Source organism: Peromyscus eremicus, chromosome 13 (assembly GCF_949786415.1).
Source record: "Peromyscus eremicus chromosome 13, PerEre_H2_v1, whole genome shotgun sequence".
Lineage (NCBI taxonomy): Eukaryota > Metazoa > Chordata > Mammalia > Rodentia > Cricetidae > Peromyscus > Peromyscus eremicus.
This window is the reverse complement of record NC_081429.1, coordinates 26,155,170-26,172,813: the sequence shown is the minus strand read 5'-3', so window position 1 is coordinate 26,172,813 and position 17,644 is coordinate 26,155,170. Positions and strand designations below refer to the sequence as shown.

General features: G+C 43.8%; 1 protein-coding gene across 2 annotated transcripts in view; it reads right to left on the bottom strand.

Annotated features, from left to right (window-relative positions):
• Nucleotides 1-9,785, bottom strand: part of Myom1 (myomesin 1) — a 124,048-nt gene extending 114,263 nt beyond the window's left edge. For both annotated transcript variants that reach the window (XM_059277910.1, XM_059277911.1), the window contains exons 1-2: nt 9,607-9,785; nt 5,120-5,460 (exon numbers count right to left, since the gene is read on the bottom strand). In XM_059277910.1, coding sequence (XP_059133893.1) covers nt 5,120-5,433 — 314 coding nt within the window. In that variant the 5' untranslated portion in view covers nt 5,434-5,460; nt 9,607-9,785. The remainder of the gene's footprint in view (nt 1-5,119; nt 5,461-9,606) is intronic.
• Between the last annotated feature and the right edge of the window lie 7,859 nt (nt 9,786-17,644).

Genomic DNA, 17,644 nt, shown 5'->3' with positions numbered 1-17,644 from the left:
AGTTCCCATGGGCTTCCCCACTGTCTGGTCAGCAGGAAGGTGCCGACAGACATGACATTTCACCCCAGGCACAAGGATCATACTCAGGTCAACAACAGGCTTGGCAAAAGCACCTTCACCCACTGAGCCCTACTGCTGGCCTTCTTCTAGTATGTAAGTACCAAAACAAAGATGTCATACTACTTCCTGTATAGCTGAAGATCGAAGGAAAATGGAACAAAAGCAGAAAAGCCCGAGTTACAGAACATGGGCTCGGGATGTGGCTCAGCATGTAAAGTGTTTGCTGTAAAAGCATGGGCAGATGAGTTGGATCCCAACACTCACGGAGAAAGCTGAATGTGGTAACACATACCTGTCATTTCAGCACTGGATGGAGAGGAGAGGATCAGAGCTTGCCGTCCAGCTAATCCAGCTGAATTCTCGAGATCTTGGGTCAATGAGAGTGCATGTCTCAAAAACGTGGAGAGTGATAGAGGAAGGCACTGGACATTTACCCTGGCCTCCATCGTGCATGCACACACAATGCATGAAAATGCACACACAGAGCCCTTGCATTCCCCTTTTGATAACAGAGCCTTGTATTTGTTGTTGATACCACTGTTATGTAAAACATCGACCTTGCCATTCTGACAGGGTTTGTGCTGCTTTTAGAGTCTTTTTTTCTCAATGTAACCATGAACTAAAGGTATTTAATGTGTTTTATAACACAGTCAGTAACTAATCTGTGCTACAGCCATACTGACTCCAAGCGAGACTCACTGAGGTCAGCCAAGCCCTGAGCACATATAAATCTCTGAACTTTCCACCTTAACATTGGACATCTAACTACAAAGTAGAGGATAAAAATAGACCTAGCCTAGTGCTTACACACACTGCAGAGAAACGCAGTTCCAACTCAGGGGCCTTTATCAACAATACTGTTCACAATCCAAAGACAAATCTCATTGAGCAGGAAAAATTCTATCATTTTGAATAAACTTAAAAACAACCTGAAGAAATCATAAAGATTCTAAGCCTGCACCTGTTACTCCTAGTTCTAAAAGCAAAAAACTGAAATGCCTCCAAGGTTATGTCAGGCTCCTTCTCTTTTATATTCATAGGAAGAGGAAAAGACAGCACTGGCATTTTCCCTTCCACATGTACTGTTTTTAGCTCATCCTGTTCCCACCAAGAAGCTTGAACTCCATTTTGTTCGAACATAGCAAACCATTAATAAATAGCAACCTACTCCATACACAGTAGGAACAAGGTGTGGTGTGGAACATGGAAAAATGATTATAGTTTGTTTCCTATATAAAGTTTGTCCAAGCCTACATGGCAAGGTCCCCCATGCTCCCAAAGAGCCAGTCCAATTACTAATGTTTGAGATGAGATGTCAAATTATAAATAAAGAAGGATACTGCACAGAGTCCACATAAACCATGTGAAATTAAAGTGGTTCAAGCATGAAAGTTTGCAGTAGAGCTAAAAAAATAAAATCATTTGAAAATATAAATGTAGAACATTCTATCAATTTTTCCATGTTAGAAAAATAAAATAAATGCTCAAGAAATTAGCTAACAACTTCATGATCATAAAAATACCATCTTCTGTAGACCCAGGGCAGACATTCCAGAAGGATGGATATTTAGCGTCTAATCCTCCTGCAAGACAGCTGCTTTCCTAAGTGAGGTTCTTGAACACAACTACGGAACATTCTTCAAGAGGACAGACTGATGCTGTCACACACACACACATGTGGTGTTAATTCCTCCCAACTTTCCTTTGGAAGGAGATTCATTTGAAGTAAGTGCTAAAAGAAATATATTCTCCTCAGCGGCAATATTTCCCTTTCTGCAGCCAACATGAGATCCTTTTGGATATCCCATGGCAGAACATGACCTATGAAAGTGAGATTGATTGCAAAGTGATCCTGTTCCATTCCAGGTGGAATTTCAGAGTGTTACCACCATACATTCCAGGTAAACCCCAGCGGACTCTGGCTCTGGTATAGATCCTGCCAGAAGCTCCCTCGAGGTCATTGTCACTGACAACATGACAGCTGTAGATCAGGGATTTAGGAATTTCTGCCTTTTCCACATCGATTCACACAAGCCACTGCGTTATTCCCCAGTCACCTTTTGTATGCCCTGAAAGTGATACTTTTTCCAGTTGCCTTGACAAATATTTTATACTTAAATTTTGGACAACTTAAATATTTCATTTATTATTAAAAAAAAAAAATGCCACCTAAGCCTGATGCCTTGGAGAAGCGTATTAGAGGCAGCAGGTGGTTACAAGCCACACAGCCCAGAAATGTCTACATTTTAAAGATCAGCAATTTTTTTCTGTAGACTATAAATAGACTTAGCTATAAATTGTGTATATCTTGCATGTGTTTTTTTAGTCCTCATAAAATGTTTTATTCTTAAGAGCAGTAAGATAAAAATTGTCTGAGACTGAAGAAACAAACATCTATCCAACACAGTGGCTAGACAAGCAAACACAGCTAAGCCAACTGCAGAATTATGGGCTGTCTCCCAGGGAAGCTTCCATTGTACAATGTCACGGCAACCTCCTTCTTTGAGTGACGCAGACTCGCTGTAACACTTCTCCTTTGATATCCAAAATGATCAATGAGTTCACTGTTTGGAACACTGAGACCTGCTGAGGTTACTGCTGAGGGTGGAGGAAACAGAGATTGGGTAGTAGAGGAATGTAACTGAAATACCAGCTAAGACCATGTGACCAGTTTCAGAACCAAAGATTATAATTGACATAAGTGTTTCTGTCATACTTTGTTAAGAAAGTGTTTGTACAGATATTTGTGTTTTCTTTCCTCAAGTTCTTTATCATGCTTAAGTACAACATCAACTAAGAAAATTAGTGGTTATCATATTTAGGTTTGAGATACTAAAAGAATATCTTTCAAGGAATATTGTCACCAATTCTAAAATTTTTTTGAAAATTTATAATGCATTTGCAGTTGTTTAAGGGATAGTTACATCATGTTAGGCATAATTATGACCTGGTTAAATGTATAATGTATTTGTAATTGTATGTGGGATAGTTATATCATTTTAAGTATAATTATGACCTAGTTATTGTTTTCATTTGGAAATTAAGCATGACATAGGAGATATAATTGTGTGTCAAGTTGACAAGGGGTGGAACTGTGATGGCTATTCTTGGTTGTCAACTTGACTACATCTGGAATTAACTAAAACCCAAATGGTTGGGTACACCTGTGAAGGATGTTTTCTTAATTAAATCATTTGCAGTGGTAAGATCCACTTTTAATCCAGACCTTTTGAGGTGGGAAGACACACCTTTAATCTGGGCCACACTTTCTGCTGGCAGCCTGTATAAAAAACACGAAAGAACGAAGCTTGCTCTCTTTGCCTGCTTGTTCTCACTCTCACTGGCAAGTCCACTCTTACACTTGCATTAAGGGCTACTTCTTCAGGATTTGGGCATATATTCAAAGCCAGATGAGACATCTAACCTTGTGGACTGAACAACTACTGGATTCTTGGACCTTCCATTGGTAGACAGCCATTGTTGGACTAGCTGGACCACAGCCTGTAAGCCATTCTAATAAATCCCATATCCATGTATATGTGTGTGTGTGTGTGATAGAATGAATCTATACATTGAATATACGATGAATATACATATTCATTCTATCAGTTCTGTTCCTCTAGGGAGCCCTGACTAATACAAATTTTGGTACTGATGAGAATGGAATAACTTGGTGCTGGAGAGTTAGCTTAACAGTTAAGAGCACTAATCCTCTTCAGAGGATTCAGTTTCTGTTCCCAACTATCACATTGTGTGGCTCACAACCACCACCTAAAACTCCAGTACCAGGGGCTCTGACACCCTCTTCTGGGCTCTGTGGGCACCTGCATGCAAGTGGTATACATAAGCTCACGCAGTCACTCTTCCATACACTGAAATAAATTAATAACTTTAAAAGAAGGAAACTTCCCATTCTCACCTGGAAGGCCTCAGTCAGGAAAGCAGCCTTCACTCCCACCCCAGGCAAAGAGATCCAAATTGGAACTTTCTAGACATAACAGTTCACATTTAGGTTAGCTTTATCGTTTCTAAGGAAACGAGATTCTGGGTTTGCTTTGCAGAGCAGACCTTCATCTGCAATTTACTCTTCCTAGCATCCTAACATAACTTTTTTTGTTTGGGAGTAGAGTCTCTCTCATTGTGTTTAGTCAATAATCTAATTTGGCCCAATGCATGCTTATTCCTATTACTCTTAGGCTCGCTGAGAGAAGGTCATGCTTCTGCATAAAATATTCCAGATAAAGAAAATTTATTTGGGGGGGAGGGGAAGACGGGCACTCGGGAGGCAGAGCCAGGCAGATCTCTGTGAGTTCGAGGCCAGCCTGGTCTACAGAGCGAGATCCAGGACAGGCACCAAAACTACACCAGAGAAACCCTGTCTCGAAAAAAACCAAAAGAAAAAAAAAAGAAAGAAAGAAAGAAAGAAAGAAAGAAAGAAAGAAAGAAAGAAAGAAAATATTTGTTGCTTGAATAATAACTCAGAATTCTGAGTATTGGTTTTCAGAAAAATTCCAGTGCATCTCTGCTGTAGATTAGTTCCCTGGCACCCATGAATTTTAAATTCTGTATTGACTTTTAATCTAAGCAGAAGCATTATGGGAGCCAGGAAACCTGCTGGGTGTCAAAATATTTTCTGGCTCTGTTGCTGCCAGAGTAACCAAAACTCGCCTGCTAGGAATATCACCGCAGTGGACGACTCAAGCAAGACTCTCCAGTGAGACTCTAAAACGGTGAATTTCAACCAGACAACAAAAGGGGAAAGGTAAGACACGGTGCTCAGGTCTCCCTCCACACCCAATGTAACAGGGTTGCCATATTTCAGACAGGAAATGTGGCCGGGCGGTGGTGGCGCACGCCTTTAATCCCAGCACTCGGGAGGCAGAGGCAGGCGGATCTCTGTGAGTTCGAGGCCAGCCTGGGCTACCAAGTGAGTTCCAGGAAAGGCGCAAAACTACACAGAGAAACCCTGTCTCGAAAAACCAAAAAAAAAAAAAAAAAAGACAGGAAATGTGATTAATTAGAGCATGTGCCCAAGGTTGGAAGGCTGCTCCTGACATACCCGTGGGAATAGCCATAATCGTATGCCGAGGCTGTCTTCCGGCTGACTTCGGACCCTCGAGAGTACTGGGACGCTCCAAGACTGTAGGGCTGCGCAGCCTGCTGCTGGTGGGAGGCGGCTGCCGCCTGACTAAAGGCCTCCGACTCCTGGCGGTGTGCTGCAGAGGAACGGCCGCTGTAGGCGGTGGAGCCATGGGTGTAGACGGCAGAGCGCTTCTTCTCCTGTTGGTAGTGGCTCATGGTGGTGCGAAGGTCCTTGTTACGGTAACTGAGATCGTAGTGCTGGTGGGACCTCTGATAAAAAGGCAAAGCCATCGTGTGCCCTGGAGGGGAGGAGGCAACCTGCAAGAAAACGATTCCTGATTGCACAATCCCAGAGAACAATTCATCTCAACCAATGCAGAAAAATGCGGACTGCAATCGTTCTGAAGGATGAATGGGAAAGGCTGTAAGTTCAGCTTAACTGGGTACTCACAAACCCCCTCCTCAGTGGCCCACATGTGCACCCGACCCCTGCCATTATGCATTCCTTTCTTTCTTGTCTAGGACAACTGAACAAAGTTTCTTCTCTGGCGAGTGTGCTTTTCTCTCAAACACTCCATCATGATGCCTATTTCTACTTTTCTGACATTCTATTCTGATGCACGCTCATTCATTTAGGAGAATGTGGAATGATGGGAAGTAATGTGGTATTCATTTAAGAAATAACGAGCACCTACTATGAGACTGAGCTATTCCAGCACAACAGGGGTGAAAAACAAAACAAAACAAAAATCCTTCTCCAACTGTCCAATACAGGACGAGTATTCTGTAGGAGATTGACACAGAGAGACTTAATAGTTGGGAGTGTATTAGAACGCATCAAGGGCCACGGAGTAAAGTAAAGCCAGACACAACCTGAAGCCCCCTCAGCAGAGACTGCTTCACAGGAGAGAGACATCAGAGCCAGAGGCTGTCTGGAGTGAATGCTCAGGATGGAACACTCAAGCACAAACACCAGGAAGGAGCAAATGCATCACTCTCCATGCAGAGCTGGGGACAGTGGGGCTGCAGGACTTGAAGAGGGCACAGGGAAGGTACAAATGATGACAGAGGTGAAGAGTGGGTAAGAGAGAAAGGGCAGATCGTACAGGGTCCTAGAGGGGACACTAAGGGCTTGGCCTTTACTCAGAGAGGAGCTGAGATGACACTAACAGTCTCTGAACTGACAAGCCCTTGCTCATGTCTGAAGAACAGGATGTTGAAGGAAAGCTAAGAGCTCGATTAGAGAACTATACTGGGCTGAGTTATGTCCCTTTCCCCAGACTGATATGCCCCAATCCTTCAGATTGAGACTACATTTGAAAACTGGGTCCTTAAAGGAAAAGTTAAACTGAAATAGCTCATTCAGGTGTTAGCCCAACAGGGCTGGTATCCCCAGAATAAAAGAAAATTAAGACAGTGTCTGAACACACGACAGTGACCACCATGTGGAGGACAGTGTCTGAACACATGACAGTGACCATCATGTGGAGGACAGTGTCTGAACACATGACAGTGACCATCATGTGGAGGACAGTGTCTGAACACATGATAGAGTGATCACCATGTGAAAGTACCAGAGAAGTAGTCCATCTACAAGCCGTCAGAAGCCTTATCCTTGTTACCTTATTTTTATTTTGTGTGTCTTGATGTTTGTATCATCAAACGTATGTTATGTTTGTACACCATATGTGTGCTTGGCACATATGATGGACAGAAGATGGTGTCAGATCCTCTGGGGCTGAAGCTACAAATGGCAGTGAGCTGCTGCGTAGGTGTTGGGAATTGAATCTGGGTCTTCTAGATGAATAGCCTTATTTAGCCAAATCTAACAACACTTGACCTTGTATTTCTAGGCTCCAGAACTGTAAGGAAATACATTTCTGTGGCTTAGACCATCGAGTCCTTTACACTCTGTTCTCATGGCTCTAGGAGAGAAATACAATGGTCCGTCCCTTCCAGAGTCCAGGTTGATGATGACAGTGGCCACAGTGGGAGAGTAAGAAGTGCTTGGACTCTGCATATGGTTTGAAGGTACAGCCAATGGTATTCACTGGACGTTCCAAATGAGAACATGAAGGAAAAGGAAATGTCCCCAAGGCTTGTTGCCTGACTAACTAAAAGATTGAAGTTATCATTATCTGAGATGGGGAAGAGAAGAAAGTATCATCTTGGAATGGAAAAATCAAGAGACTGGTCAGAGATGTTCTACATTTGAGGCACTTGCTACCCTCTTCAGCTGATGGGTTAAGTGGGGAGCCAGATGTGTGACTTTAAAGGACAGGGTCGTAGTGTAGGATGGACATCTAAATCTCAGCATCAACAGCATGTAGGTGAAACTGAAAACCAGGAAGATTGCTGGGGTGGTGGCGCACACCTTTAATCCCAGATCTCTGGAAGCAGAGACATGTGGATCTCTGTGAGTTCAAGGCCAGTCTGGTTTCTGCACGTTTCAGATCTGCTAAGACTGCGCACTCACACCCTTTCCGAGGTGAAGGAAGACACATGAGAAGGACTACAGATAGAAAAGCCCCAAAACTAAACCAGGGTCTGGTAATTCTTATGAATACAAGTTCTCCCAAATCTTGCAAACACTTCAAAAAGGCAACTTTTTCAAACCAGAAAAATAATTTATTCCATATAAAAATATGTAGAAGAATTAGGCCTCAGTGTGGCAGCTGACAGGGTGAACTTGGGCTGGTAGTTTAGCTTCAGGAGGGGAGGCTTCACATTGTATTTACTTTTCTTTTTTACATCTGTCTATCAATTAATTTTGTGTGGGGTGCATGTGTGTCAGAGCGTGTACACGGAGGGCAGAGGACAACTTGTTCTTTCCTTCCATCATGTGGGTTCCAGGGATGGAACTCAGGTCATCAGGTTGGCAGGAAGTACCTTTACTCACAGAGCCCACACATTCACTCTTGTAAATAACATGTTCCCCAAAATGAAGACTATCAGCCATGTGGCAAACTAGGGTAAGCCATAATTTTATAGACACTTCCCCCTATGTTTAAAAAAAATACTCTTATGCATAATATTCTAAAATATTATTTTCAAAAATATGTAAGAAAATTGTTTTCAAGTAGTTTTTTTCAAACCTTGTTTTTGTTTAAAAAAATCCTAAGGGAGGATCTAAAAGGACTAAGTAAGTCCTTTTAATTTTTGTCAAATTTAAAACTAAATTTTATTTAAGCTACTTAAAAAGTCAAGATAGAAAGAAAATCCAGAAATATGCATCTTCGGTCCCATGGAAAATACCAGTCTACATGGCATTTCCTAAGAAGAAAAAAACAAAAATAGCCACTAGCAAGCAACTGTTTCAACCCTCAAATAGATTGCTTTTTGTTACTAAATATACAGAATTGTACTTGATGAATAACTATTAGATAATGTTTATAATATAAAGGTTAGGATACATTAATCTAGAGTGATATTAGTGTCCTGAAGTGTTAGAGAAGTCTCTGTAACAACACCATCAGAATGACTTACAAATAATAAAGATCTTTCACTGTGTTACTTTATAAATTAGCACCACTACCCAGATGATTCAAAATGTTATCATTTTCACAAGACAGATTATTTAAATGCCTTGCCATAATTCTATTTTCCACTCTTCATTATCTGCCCCAAGTATATTTATTTTATTACCATTTACTACTTAGTACATAGGGGTCATGTATTACCAGTAAACAGGGCTTGACTTTAAGTCACCAGGGCTGACTGACCTTTGGAACGAAGGTGTAACCACCTCCTTTTCTTAAGTGAGCCAGGTTTAGCCAGAATTTGTTAGAAAGAAAGATGGTTTTGTGGTCTTCTGTGCCTCTGAAACCTAAATTTTCTTCCTAAAAATAATTTGGGAGCTTAAGAAATACTAACTCCGTAATTGTAATCTTGCTGCAGTATACTCTTAATGCTGGCAGCAGAGGCCAAAAGCTATGAAAATTACCTACAGAAGGTAATAGTTTCAGGATCACAGTGCCAGATCTGCCACCTCTCTAGTACCCGACCCTTTTCAGGTCAGAAATAACACACTGCACTTGAGAGTTTATCCACACTGCTCTCTTGGAGCAAAGTCACCAGATCGTGAACTAGTGTCTTTAAAGAGAATCTGTATCCTTCTGTCCTAATTTGCACTCAGGGAGATAGACAGATCTGTAGGCATGCAGAGGAGGGAAACACTTCTCTGCCTCCTGTCCCTCATCCAGTCCAGATTTCAAACAAACGACTGAACCTAGAGAGAGTCCTTGAGTTGAATCTGAGACAATATGATCTTATAGTTCCGGGATTAGCAGCTTCATTTCAAAAGAATACAGTGATAGGGCAAAATAGCCCTCCCCACCCCCGGCCTCAGCAAGCACCCTGCTGCCCTGCTTTCCCTTCCAGGAGCGGTCCCTGTTATTTCCCTGCTGAGCTGAGAAGACACCCGTCAGCTAAGGAGTGCATTTAGGGCCTCTGTGTCACACTTACCAGTCTCTGGGGCAGGGAGGGCAGGGGATGGATGTTGTACTGCTGCAGCCAGCTGAGGAGCAGGAGGAGAGAATGGAGACCCTAGGTGGCCGAATCCCAGAAAAAGTCAAGAGGCAGGGCTAGAGGCAGGATCTGGGGGCCAGTTCAAAAATAATGCATGTGGTCAGGCAGCAGAATGTCAGGGCCCCACAGCCAGCCTTTTATGGCCAAGGAGGCAGATAAATATAGCAGCACATGGGGAGGGGAGTCCCAGACCCAGAAGAGACGCGAGAGTACAGCAGGAAGCTGCACGCGCAGTAGGACTAGGTGGATGGCTCAATGAATGTTGCCGGATTAAACAAAATAGAGCAGTTTCACTGGGTTATACGGGCAGTGTCCAATACAACTTTATCGCTTCATATGTGAATGTGCAATGCAACAAGACAAGCAGCTTGCATTCAGAGCTAAAAACAGGTGTAGCAATCTGATCTCCAAATGGACTCCATGGAATTTCACTGCCAACATATGGCTTTGTGTGTGCTGTTGGTAACCCACGGACCACAGAGTTAAAAGACACAACAGGAAAGGAAGAACTCCAGGCTCACCGAAAGTACTGAGTGGCGGCGTTTTCACTCCATGATGAGCACTCACTGTTCCTCTCGGTTCAGGAAAATTTACAAAATGAATCACAGCTTCAGGTGCAAACATTTAATTCCTCGTTTATTAGCAAAAGCCTCAGGAAAAGGAATTCAATATTGTGTCCTTCCAAACTCAAGAGCAGGGTCAACCTTGTTTCCAACCAATTCTGAGTAGTCCTACAGCAAGATGACAGGAGGGTCACCACGAAGCTGGCGGGCCAGAGGACCTGGAATACTCAGCACAGCTGAACAAGACAAACACCGCCACTAAGTGAAGGAAGAACCAACTCGGAGCAAGTTGTTCCCTGACCTCCACACACTCCCACATACATACACACGGTATATACACTAACAATAAACAGAAAATATGTAACTACAGTCTGCAAACTTCAGAAACCATTTACTTCAAGAATTCTAGTTAGATTTGCCTCACACAGTTCCAAGAGACTTTTCTTAGTAGATATAGTTTATTGTGATCATATTGTCTATAAAAAAATTCTTAAATTCAAGCTGGGTTGTGGTGGCACATGCCTTTAATCCCAGCACTTGGGAGGCAGAGGCAGGTGGATCTCTGAGTGAGTTCCAGGACAGCCAGGACTACACAGAGAAACCTTGTCTTGGAAAAAAAAACATAAACAATAAATAATACTTTAATTCTAAAATTCCAGTCCTCTATATTCAGAGAGAGAGACAGAGAGAGAGAGAGAGAGAGAGAGAGAGAGAGAGAGAATTCTAGCTAGTTTCTTTTCTTAAGAAAATGACTGATTTTTAAGGTAGATATAAATTTTTCTCTTTAAACTAATTGAAGGATATTAACATTTTCTGAGTATGAAATGATGAGTAACTAAAAGACAAAATAAATGTACAAGTTGTAATTAGGCCCTAGCATTCTGCCAGCTCACTTTCATTTTACTGTAGAACATAAAATAATTAATAGCAGATCATTACTCTATGTATGAAGGGAAAAAATGAAGGAAGTATTGTTAAGAAATGAAATGTAAAGAAAACAATTAAGAACCAAATTCCACCTAAAATTAAAAAAGCTTTTTCCTAGGCTGTCAGTTTTAATTCACAACTAAAACTTACATGTAGTTGGAAGTTTTCCTGTGTCCCACCCGGTCCTGCAGCTGCTCAGAGGCTTATATTAATTATAACTGCTCAGCCATTAGCTCAGGCTTATTACTGACTAGCTCTTACACTTAAATTAACCCATAATTCTTATCTATGTTTAGCCACATGGCTTGGTACCTTTTCTCAGTTCTGCCTTGTCATTTTGCTTCCTCTGTGTCTGGCTGGCGACATCTGACTCAGCCTTCCTCTTCCCAGAATTCTCCTTGTTTGCTTATCCCACCTATACTTCCTGCCTGGCTACTGGCCAATCAGCATTTTATTTATCAATCAATCAGAGCAACACACATTCACAGCATACAGAACAACATCCCACAGCACTCATATATCAGCAATATGAAAAAAACAAAGGTCTGCATCTATTCAGTTTAGTTCATAAAGCATTTGTTAAAAGCCTACTGATGAGTCCAGCACTGAGCTACACCCAGCATACTGAGGCACAGCACAGCACATGGTAGCATGGAAAGATTCCTTAGGAATAATTACACCATGATGGGATAGGTGACATGAGGACATAAGGGTACAGAACAGGAGGGAGATACAATTCCTGGTTAGAACTTCCTAAAGCAAAATCTAAAAGAGTCCTTCAACTTTACAAGATGAGAATAAGGGGGGAAATCTAACGTTATCCTAGGAAAGGGAAAGATAGATAACTGATACAGGCACTGTGGTTTAAAGTTTCCAAATTCTAAGCCCTATTTCTCCAATGCAGATCATTTAAACATAAGAAAAATCTTATGCGTGGGGAGAAAAGGAACCAGCCCGGCTGGTGGGGCTGCCACAGCCTTGGTGGTATACATAAACATGTGCAATAACAACTTCCCTTGAGTCAACCTGGAGTCCGCTGCTGCACTCGGTGATTGGTGACCTATGAACTTCAGAATGATGAGGCCAATGAGAAAAAGCCAGCACAGCCAAGGAAATGGCCGACAGCCATGGGGTGCCAGAAAGGAGTATTTAGGCTCTCCCTGTATCTGAAATAAATGAGTCTGCCTTTTGCTTCTCATCTGACTCCCCGTGTCTGCATTGTTGACGCTGTACCTTCTCCCCCCCCCCCTCCTCCAAGAGGTGTTCAGGTGGTTCGGCCCACAACACTTAAGTGAATTGTTCAGTGAGATTTTTGAAGGCTGCAGTTAGAGTAACCTATAATTGTGGATAACTAGCTTATATCCCCACTAAATTTGCCGTGTGTGTGTGTGTGTGTGTGTGTGTGTGTGTGTGTGTGTGTGTGTGTTTGGAGGCAGGGTAAGTCTTGGGTATCTGATGTCTGGTCTTGCTGTTTCCTGAATGACTTCAAGAACCACTCCACACCTCTAAAGCTCTAGAGCTGCATCCCTTCTCAAGTAGTCTCTGGATCGACTTTCTGGGCTGTTAATCTAGAAAGCAACTCTTCTACTCTGTCCTCACTCATAAACTGATCAGCACACCTCATCTGGAACAGTGTGTTCTAAAAAAGGAAACTTCATGGGGTTGACATCTCACCTCTGAAATGCCCTTTCATGGGTGCTGTCTTGTTTTTAATCTCTAACGTCCCTGAAAATAATCCAGAAATGTGTTTGTGTTACCGCTTAAGACTGTGGGTTGCAAACAGGGGAGGGAGTGGGTGAGGAAGAGAGGAGAGTGGAAATCAGCGAGAGAACAGGGCCTAGAACTCTTACCAGAAGCCAAGTTTCACCTAGTTATTAAATGAACCAGTTCTGAACTAGATCTAGAGCTAAAATTAGAGTTAGTTATCTGAGCAGTGGCAAAATGCAGCCAACAGTCTTCACCGGGCCCTGCAGGCTGCAAATGGTCTGAGCAAGCTCCCTCCAAACTAGGCAGAAGGGAAGGATTTCTGGGTCAACGGTCCTGGGAAAGGGCAAACCTGTGATGGAACAGCACTAGCAGATAAGTGACAAGACGGGTCTCACATCCACTCAGATCCTGTCCGCTGCCATGTCCCTGGAGGAAGAGCTCAAACCATTCCACAGAGGCCTTGGTTTTCTGTGGAATGCTACACTCGTGCCTTCAAATATTAATTTCTTTCTGTTCTTTCCTGTTGCCTGTATTTCCTTCTCTCACTTCTTCCCTCCATCACAAGAATCTTTACTCTGCCTATCTAGACTCTGTATTAACTGTTTCTCACTGCTGTGGCAAAACCCCTGAAAATAAGCGGAGTAAGGAAAGAAGGGCTTGTTTGGGCTCACAGCCTGGGGCTGTGGTCCACCCTGGGAGGGAAGGCATAGAGACAGGAGCATGAGGCCACTGGTCACATTATGTTCAGTCGGGAAGCAGAGAGAGATGCATGCTGGTGCTCCGGTGGCTTTCTCCTTTTCACTCAGTCTGGGCCCCCAGACCATGCCATGGTGCCACCCACATTCAAGGTGAGTCTTTGCTGCTCAGTTAAACCTTTCTGGAAATGTCCTTAAAGACACACCCAGAGGCATGTTTCTATGGTGATTCTAATTCCTACCAAGTTGACAACCAAGATTAACTACCACACTCTCCATGTTTGCTTGAGGAGGGAAGCCCTTGGTTGCTAAGTTGAATCTGTTGGTTAAGTCAGCAGAGGCTGATAAAGTATTTCTGCACAAGCAGACAAAGAGTGGGTAGTCAGCGGCACTAATGGGAACTCTTACTGATGCAGAGGTGAAGGAGGGACCTTGGCTTCCACCACCACCCCAGATCCAAACCTCACCCTTGACACTTCTCTTCCTAGACTGACTACATCTTCTGGGGTGAATGAGGGCAGAGTTTATTATGAATGGGGCAGCATCTTTTTTGGTTTTGTTTGTTTGTTTGTTTGTTTTTGTTGGGTGTTTTTTTTTAGACAAGGTGTCTTTGTGTAGCACCCCTGGCGGTCCTGGATCTCACTCTGTAGACCAGGCTAGCCTCAAACTCACAGAGATCTGCCTGCCTCTGTCTCCTAAGTACTGGGATTAAAAGTGTGCCCCACCACCGCCCCGCTTGTGGGGCAGCATCTTAAATGACAAGCAGGTCCCAAGCCCATCTGAGCCGTAACTACCTGTAACATAGTCTAAGATACCCCAATGTCCCCCAAGATAATGAGAACTATACTATCCGTTAACCTTGATCCGTGCCCTGCTCACACCATGCCCCTCTGCTCACCAGTGGAAAATGAAGGGCTCTGTGCATGCTGAGAAGTTCTCCTGAGGCTAAACACTAAGTGAGTCGGGCAGCTGTCTGCTCGGTTTCTCTCCTTTTCCGTTTCTCCCCACCCCATCCTTCTTCCGGGGGTTCTGACAGAATCATTGCTGGACTTGGGCTGCACTGTTTCCCTCTCATTGTCAAGTGATGTGTGTCAGAAAAAAAAAATATGTTTGAATTTCCAGAGACAGCAAATTACACAATGTTGCATTTTGAGAAGAATGATGTCTCTATCATTGTTTCCACACAAAGGCATTAGCAACCAGGACCAAAATTCACCCATGAATCCATTTATTTTCCAGACTATCAGACACATTAAATGTAATTTGTCAGAATTATTGAAAGCTGAGATCCACTCACGCATCAGCACTAAGACACACTGTCAGAAAGAAAGCCTGGGCACTATGAAGAACCATAGCAAACCAGGTCCTAAAGCCAAGGCAGAATCAGGGCTGCAGCTGGGGACGGAGGATGGACAGACAGCTCATTCCAGCTTCTCTCCCTTAGCGCCTCCCTGGGGCCCCTCCTTGCTTTTCCAGCTACCCTCCTTCGCATCGTTTAGGAAATCTTGGCCATGGACCCCACATCCTCCTCTGGCCCCACCCCTCTCTGCTTCCCTAATGCTGCCCCTTAGTTCCAGCCACAGCTCTGGGACTTGAATACCTCAGGCCCCCCGTACCCCACTCCTCTCAGGTTGCCGAGCACGAGCACGCTTCTTTCCATGCTTCACTCCCTGTCACCCCCTTTGGGGAAATGTCCCAATTCCCCTAGGTTGTGAATTTATGGTATGATGTGTAAAAACAATGTCTTTATCTTTCTGTCTTCTGTACTGTGAATTACCTGCAGACAGAAGCTGGTCTTTTTTGCGTAGGACTCCCAGTATCTAGCATATCTCTTGACACATAATGGGCATTTGATAAGGAATCAGGGACTACTTAGAGGTGGGGAAAACAAGACCTATAAGACAGCCGGGCCCAGGACCAACAGATGAGTAACAGATCAGAACAGCTTTCGGTACCATCTACTCTGCATTTGTCTCCAGAGCTGGTGACAGAGCCAGCCAAACCACTATGCCCTGAGCCTGTAAGAGTCAGATTGACGGAGACAGAAAGTGGAATGGGCAGTGGCTAGGGAGGAGGTGGTGTGTTTGATGGGTACAAAATTTTGGTTGGGAGAGGTGAAAAGTTCCAGAGATGAGTCAGGGTAGCGTACTTAAAGCCACAGGATGGCCTATAAAATGGTTAAAGTGGGAAGCAGGGGGTCTGGGGGACTCTTCCTGACTCATAACTGCTCTGTATGGCCAGTTCACCATCTATGAGTCACAGATGCTCAGAGCCCTGCCCTCCAACAGATAGACTTGACTCTCGTAGATCAGAGAAAGGCAAGAAAGAGTTGTGCTCCCCACAAAGGAGGCAACAGCTCCAGCAGGAACAAGTGCTGCTCTGTGTAGGGGGCAGTGTGGACCCCAGACTGTGGTTCTCATCAACCTGATGCATTCATTACCTTTTACCCTGTCCGTAGTCAGGGTAGACTTTTTTTATATTAAGCTGTAATAAACATCCATGTTGCTGAGAACGCCTGTACATTGCATACCATGCCAGTTCTTTGCAAATATTGTGTGTAACTTTTTGATTTTTACCAAATCTCTGAAAGATACTTAATTCCCAAGTATAAATGAGAAAATTAAAGTTCTGAGAGGTTAGGCAGGGCTGCTTCTCTGGCTTTCTGAAGTTACTGGAAGTCACAAAACTAGTAGATAATAGAGCTAAGCTTTAAATCCAGTTCCAGCACGCTCTAAAGGCCCACTCTGTTTGCTCATGACAGATATGCACGCTGTACCTGCTCTGCTTATATCCCTTCCTGAGCACAGCTACCCTGCTTACCACTCCTGCTGGGGTTCTTGCTCGCCAACCACAGATGATGGTTGACTCCAGATCCAAAAGTACCTGGTGTATATCCTGGCCAACAAGCAGCCTACAGAACACAGACTGGCCCAACAAGGTGAATGAAGCTAGATGACATGTTTCTCTTGAGAAACTCAATGTGGAAATACTGCTATCACACTTAGCAGCAGGAACAAAAGTCAAAAAAGCTAACCAAGAGATGCCTTGAGTATATTTAGAATCAGGTAAGCCACAGCAAACTGAGGTTAGGAGGGACCTCAAGGTAAGGGTGGTGGAGGAAGGCAGGGTAAGGTGGTGGAGGGACCTCAAGGTAAGGGTGGTGGAGGAAGGCAGGGTAAGGTGGTGGAGGGACCTCAAGGTAAGGGTGGTGGAGGAAGGCAGGGTAAGGTGGTGGAGGGACCTCATGGTAAGGGTGGTGGAGGAAGGCAGGGTAAGGTGGTGGAGGGACCTCAAGGTAAGGGTGGTGGAGGAAGGCAGGGTAAGGTGGTGGAGGGACCTCAAGGTAAGGGTGGTGGAGGAAGGCAGGGTAAGGTGGTGGAAGGACCTCAAGGTAAGGGTGGTGGAGGAAGGCAGGGTAAGGTGGTGGAGGGACCTCAAGGTAAGGGTGGTGGAGGAAGGCAGGGTAAGGTGGTGGAGGGACCTCAAGGTAAGGGTGGTGGAGGAAGGCAGTTAGCAGAGGGTGAGCAAGAGAGCAGCAGTGCAGTCGGAGAACATCCATCCTGCCCGTGAGACAAAAAGCAAGGGGCCCGTCCCTCAGGTTACCTGTGTGTTCTTCAACTCCCGGGGCCGTGTGGATCCCTAAAGCAGGTGACTTTCTCTTGGACTCTTTGAACTGTGTCTCTATTCCTTTTTGTCAAACAAGTGAAAATGCAGTACTATATTAACCGTCTTATATTCTAGAGATTATGCTTGTATTTGTCCTATCTATCATAGACCATTTCCATTCTATTTTTCCTTATTATAGTCTTTTATTAAAGCAGAACCATAAGTTGTATACTTCCACCAATTCAGGCAAAACTAACCCTATTCATGCAAAGTCTACTAATGTGAAGGACTGGTCGTTGCCTGGGTTTGGGGAAGGGGAGACGTCAGAGAATTAGGAAGATGCCACTGCAAAGGGGCGGGAAGCTCTGAGGAGTGATGTGAACACTCTCTATCTTGGTTGTGGTGATGATTTCACAGGAATATGCACATGTCAAAACTTATCACACTGTATTGCTTAGTTTAAATGTGTTGTTAATC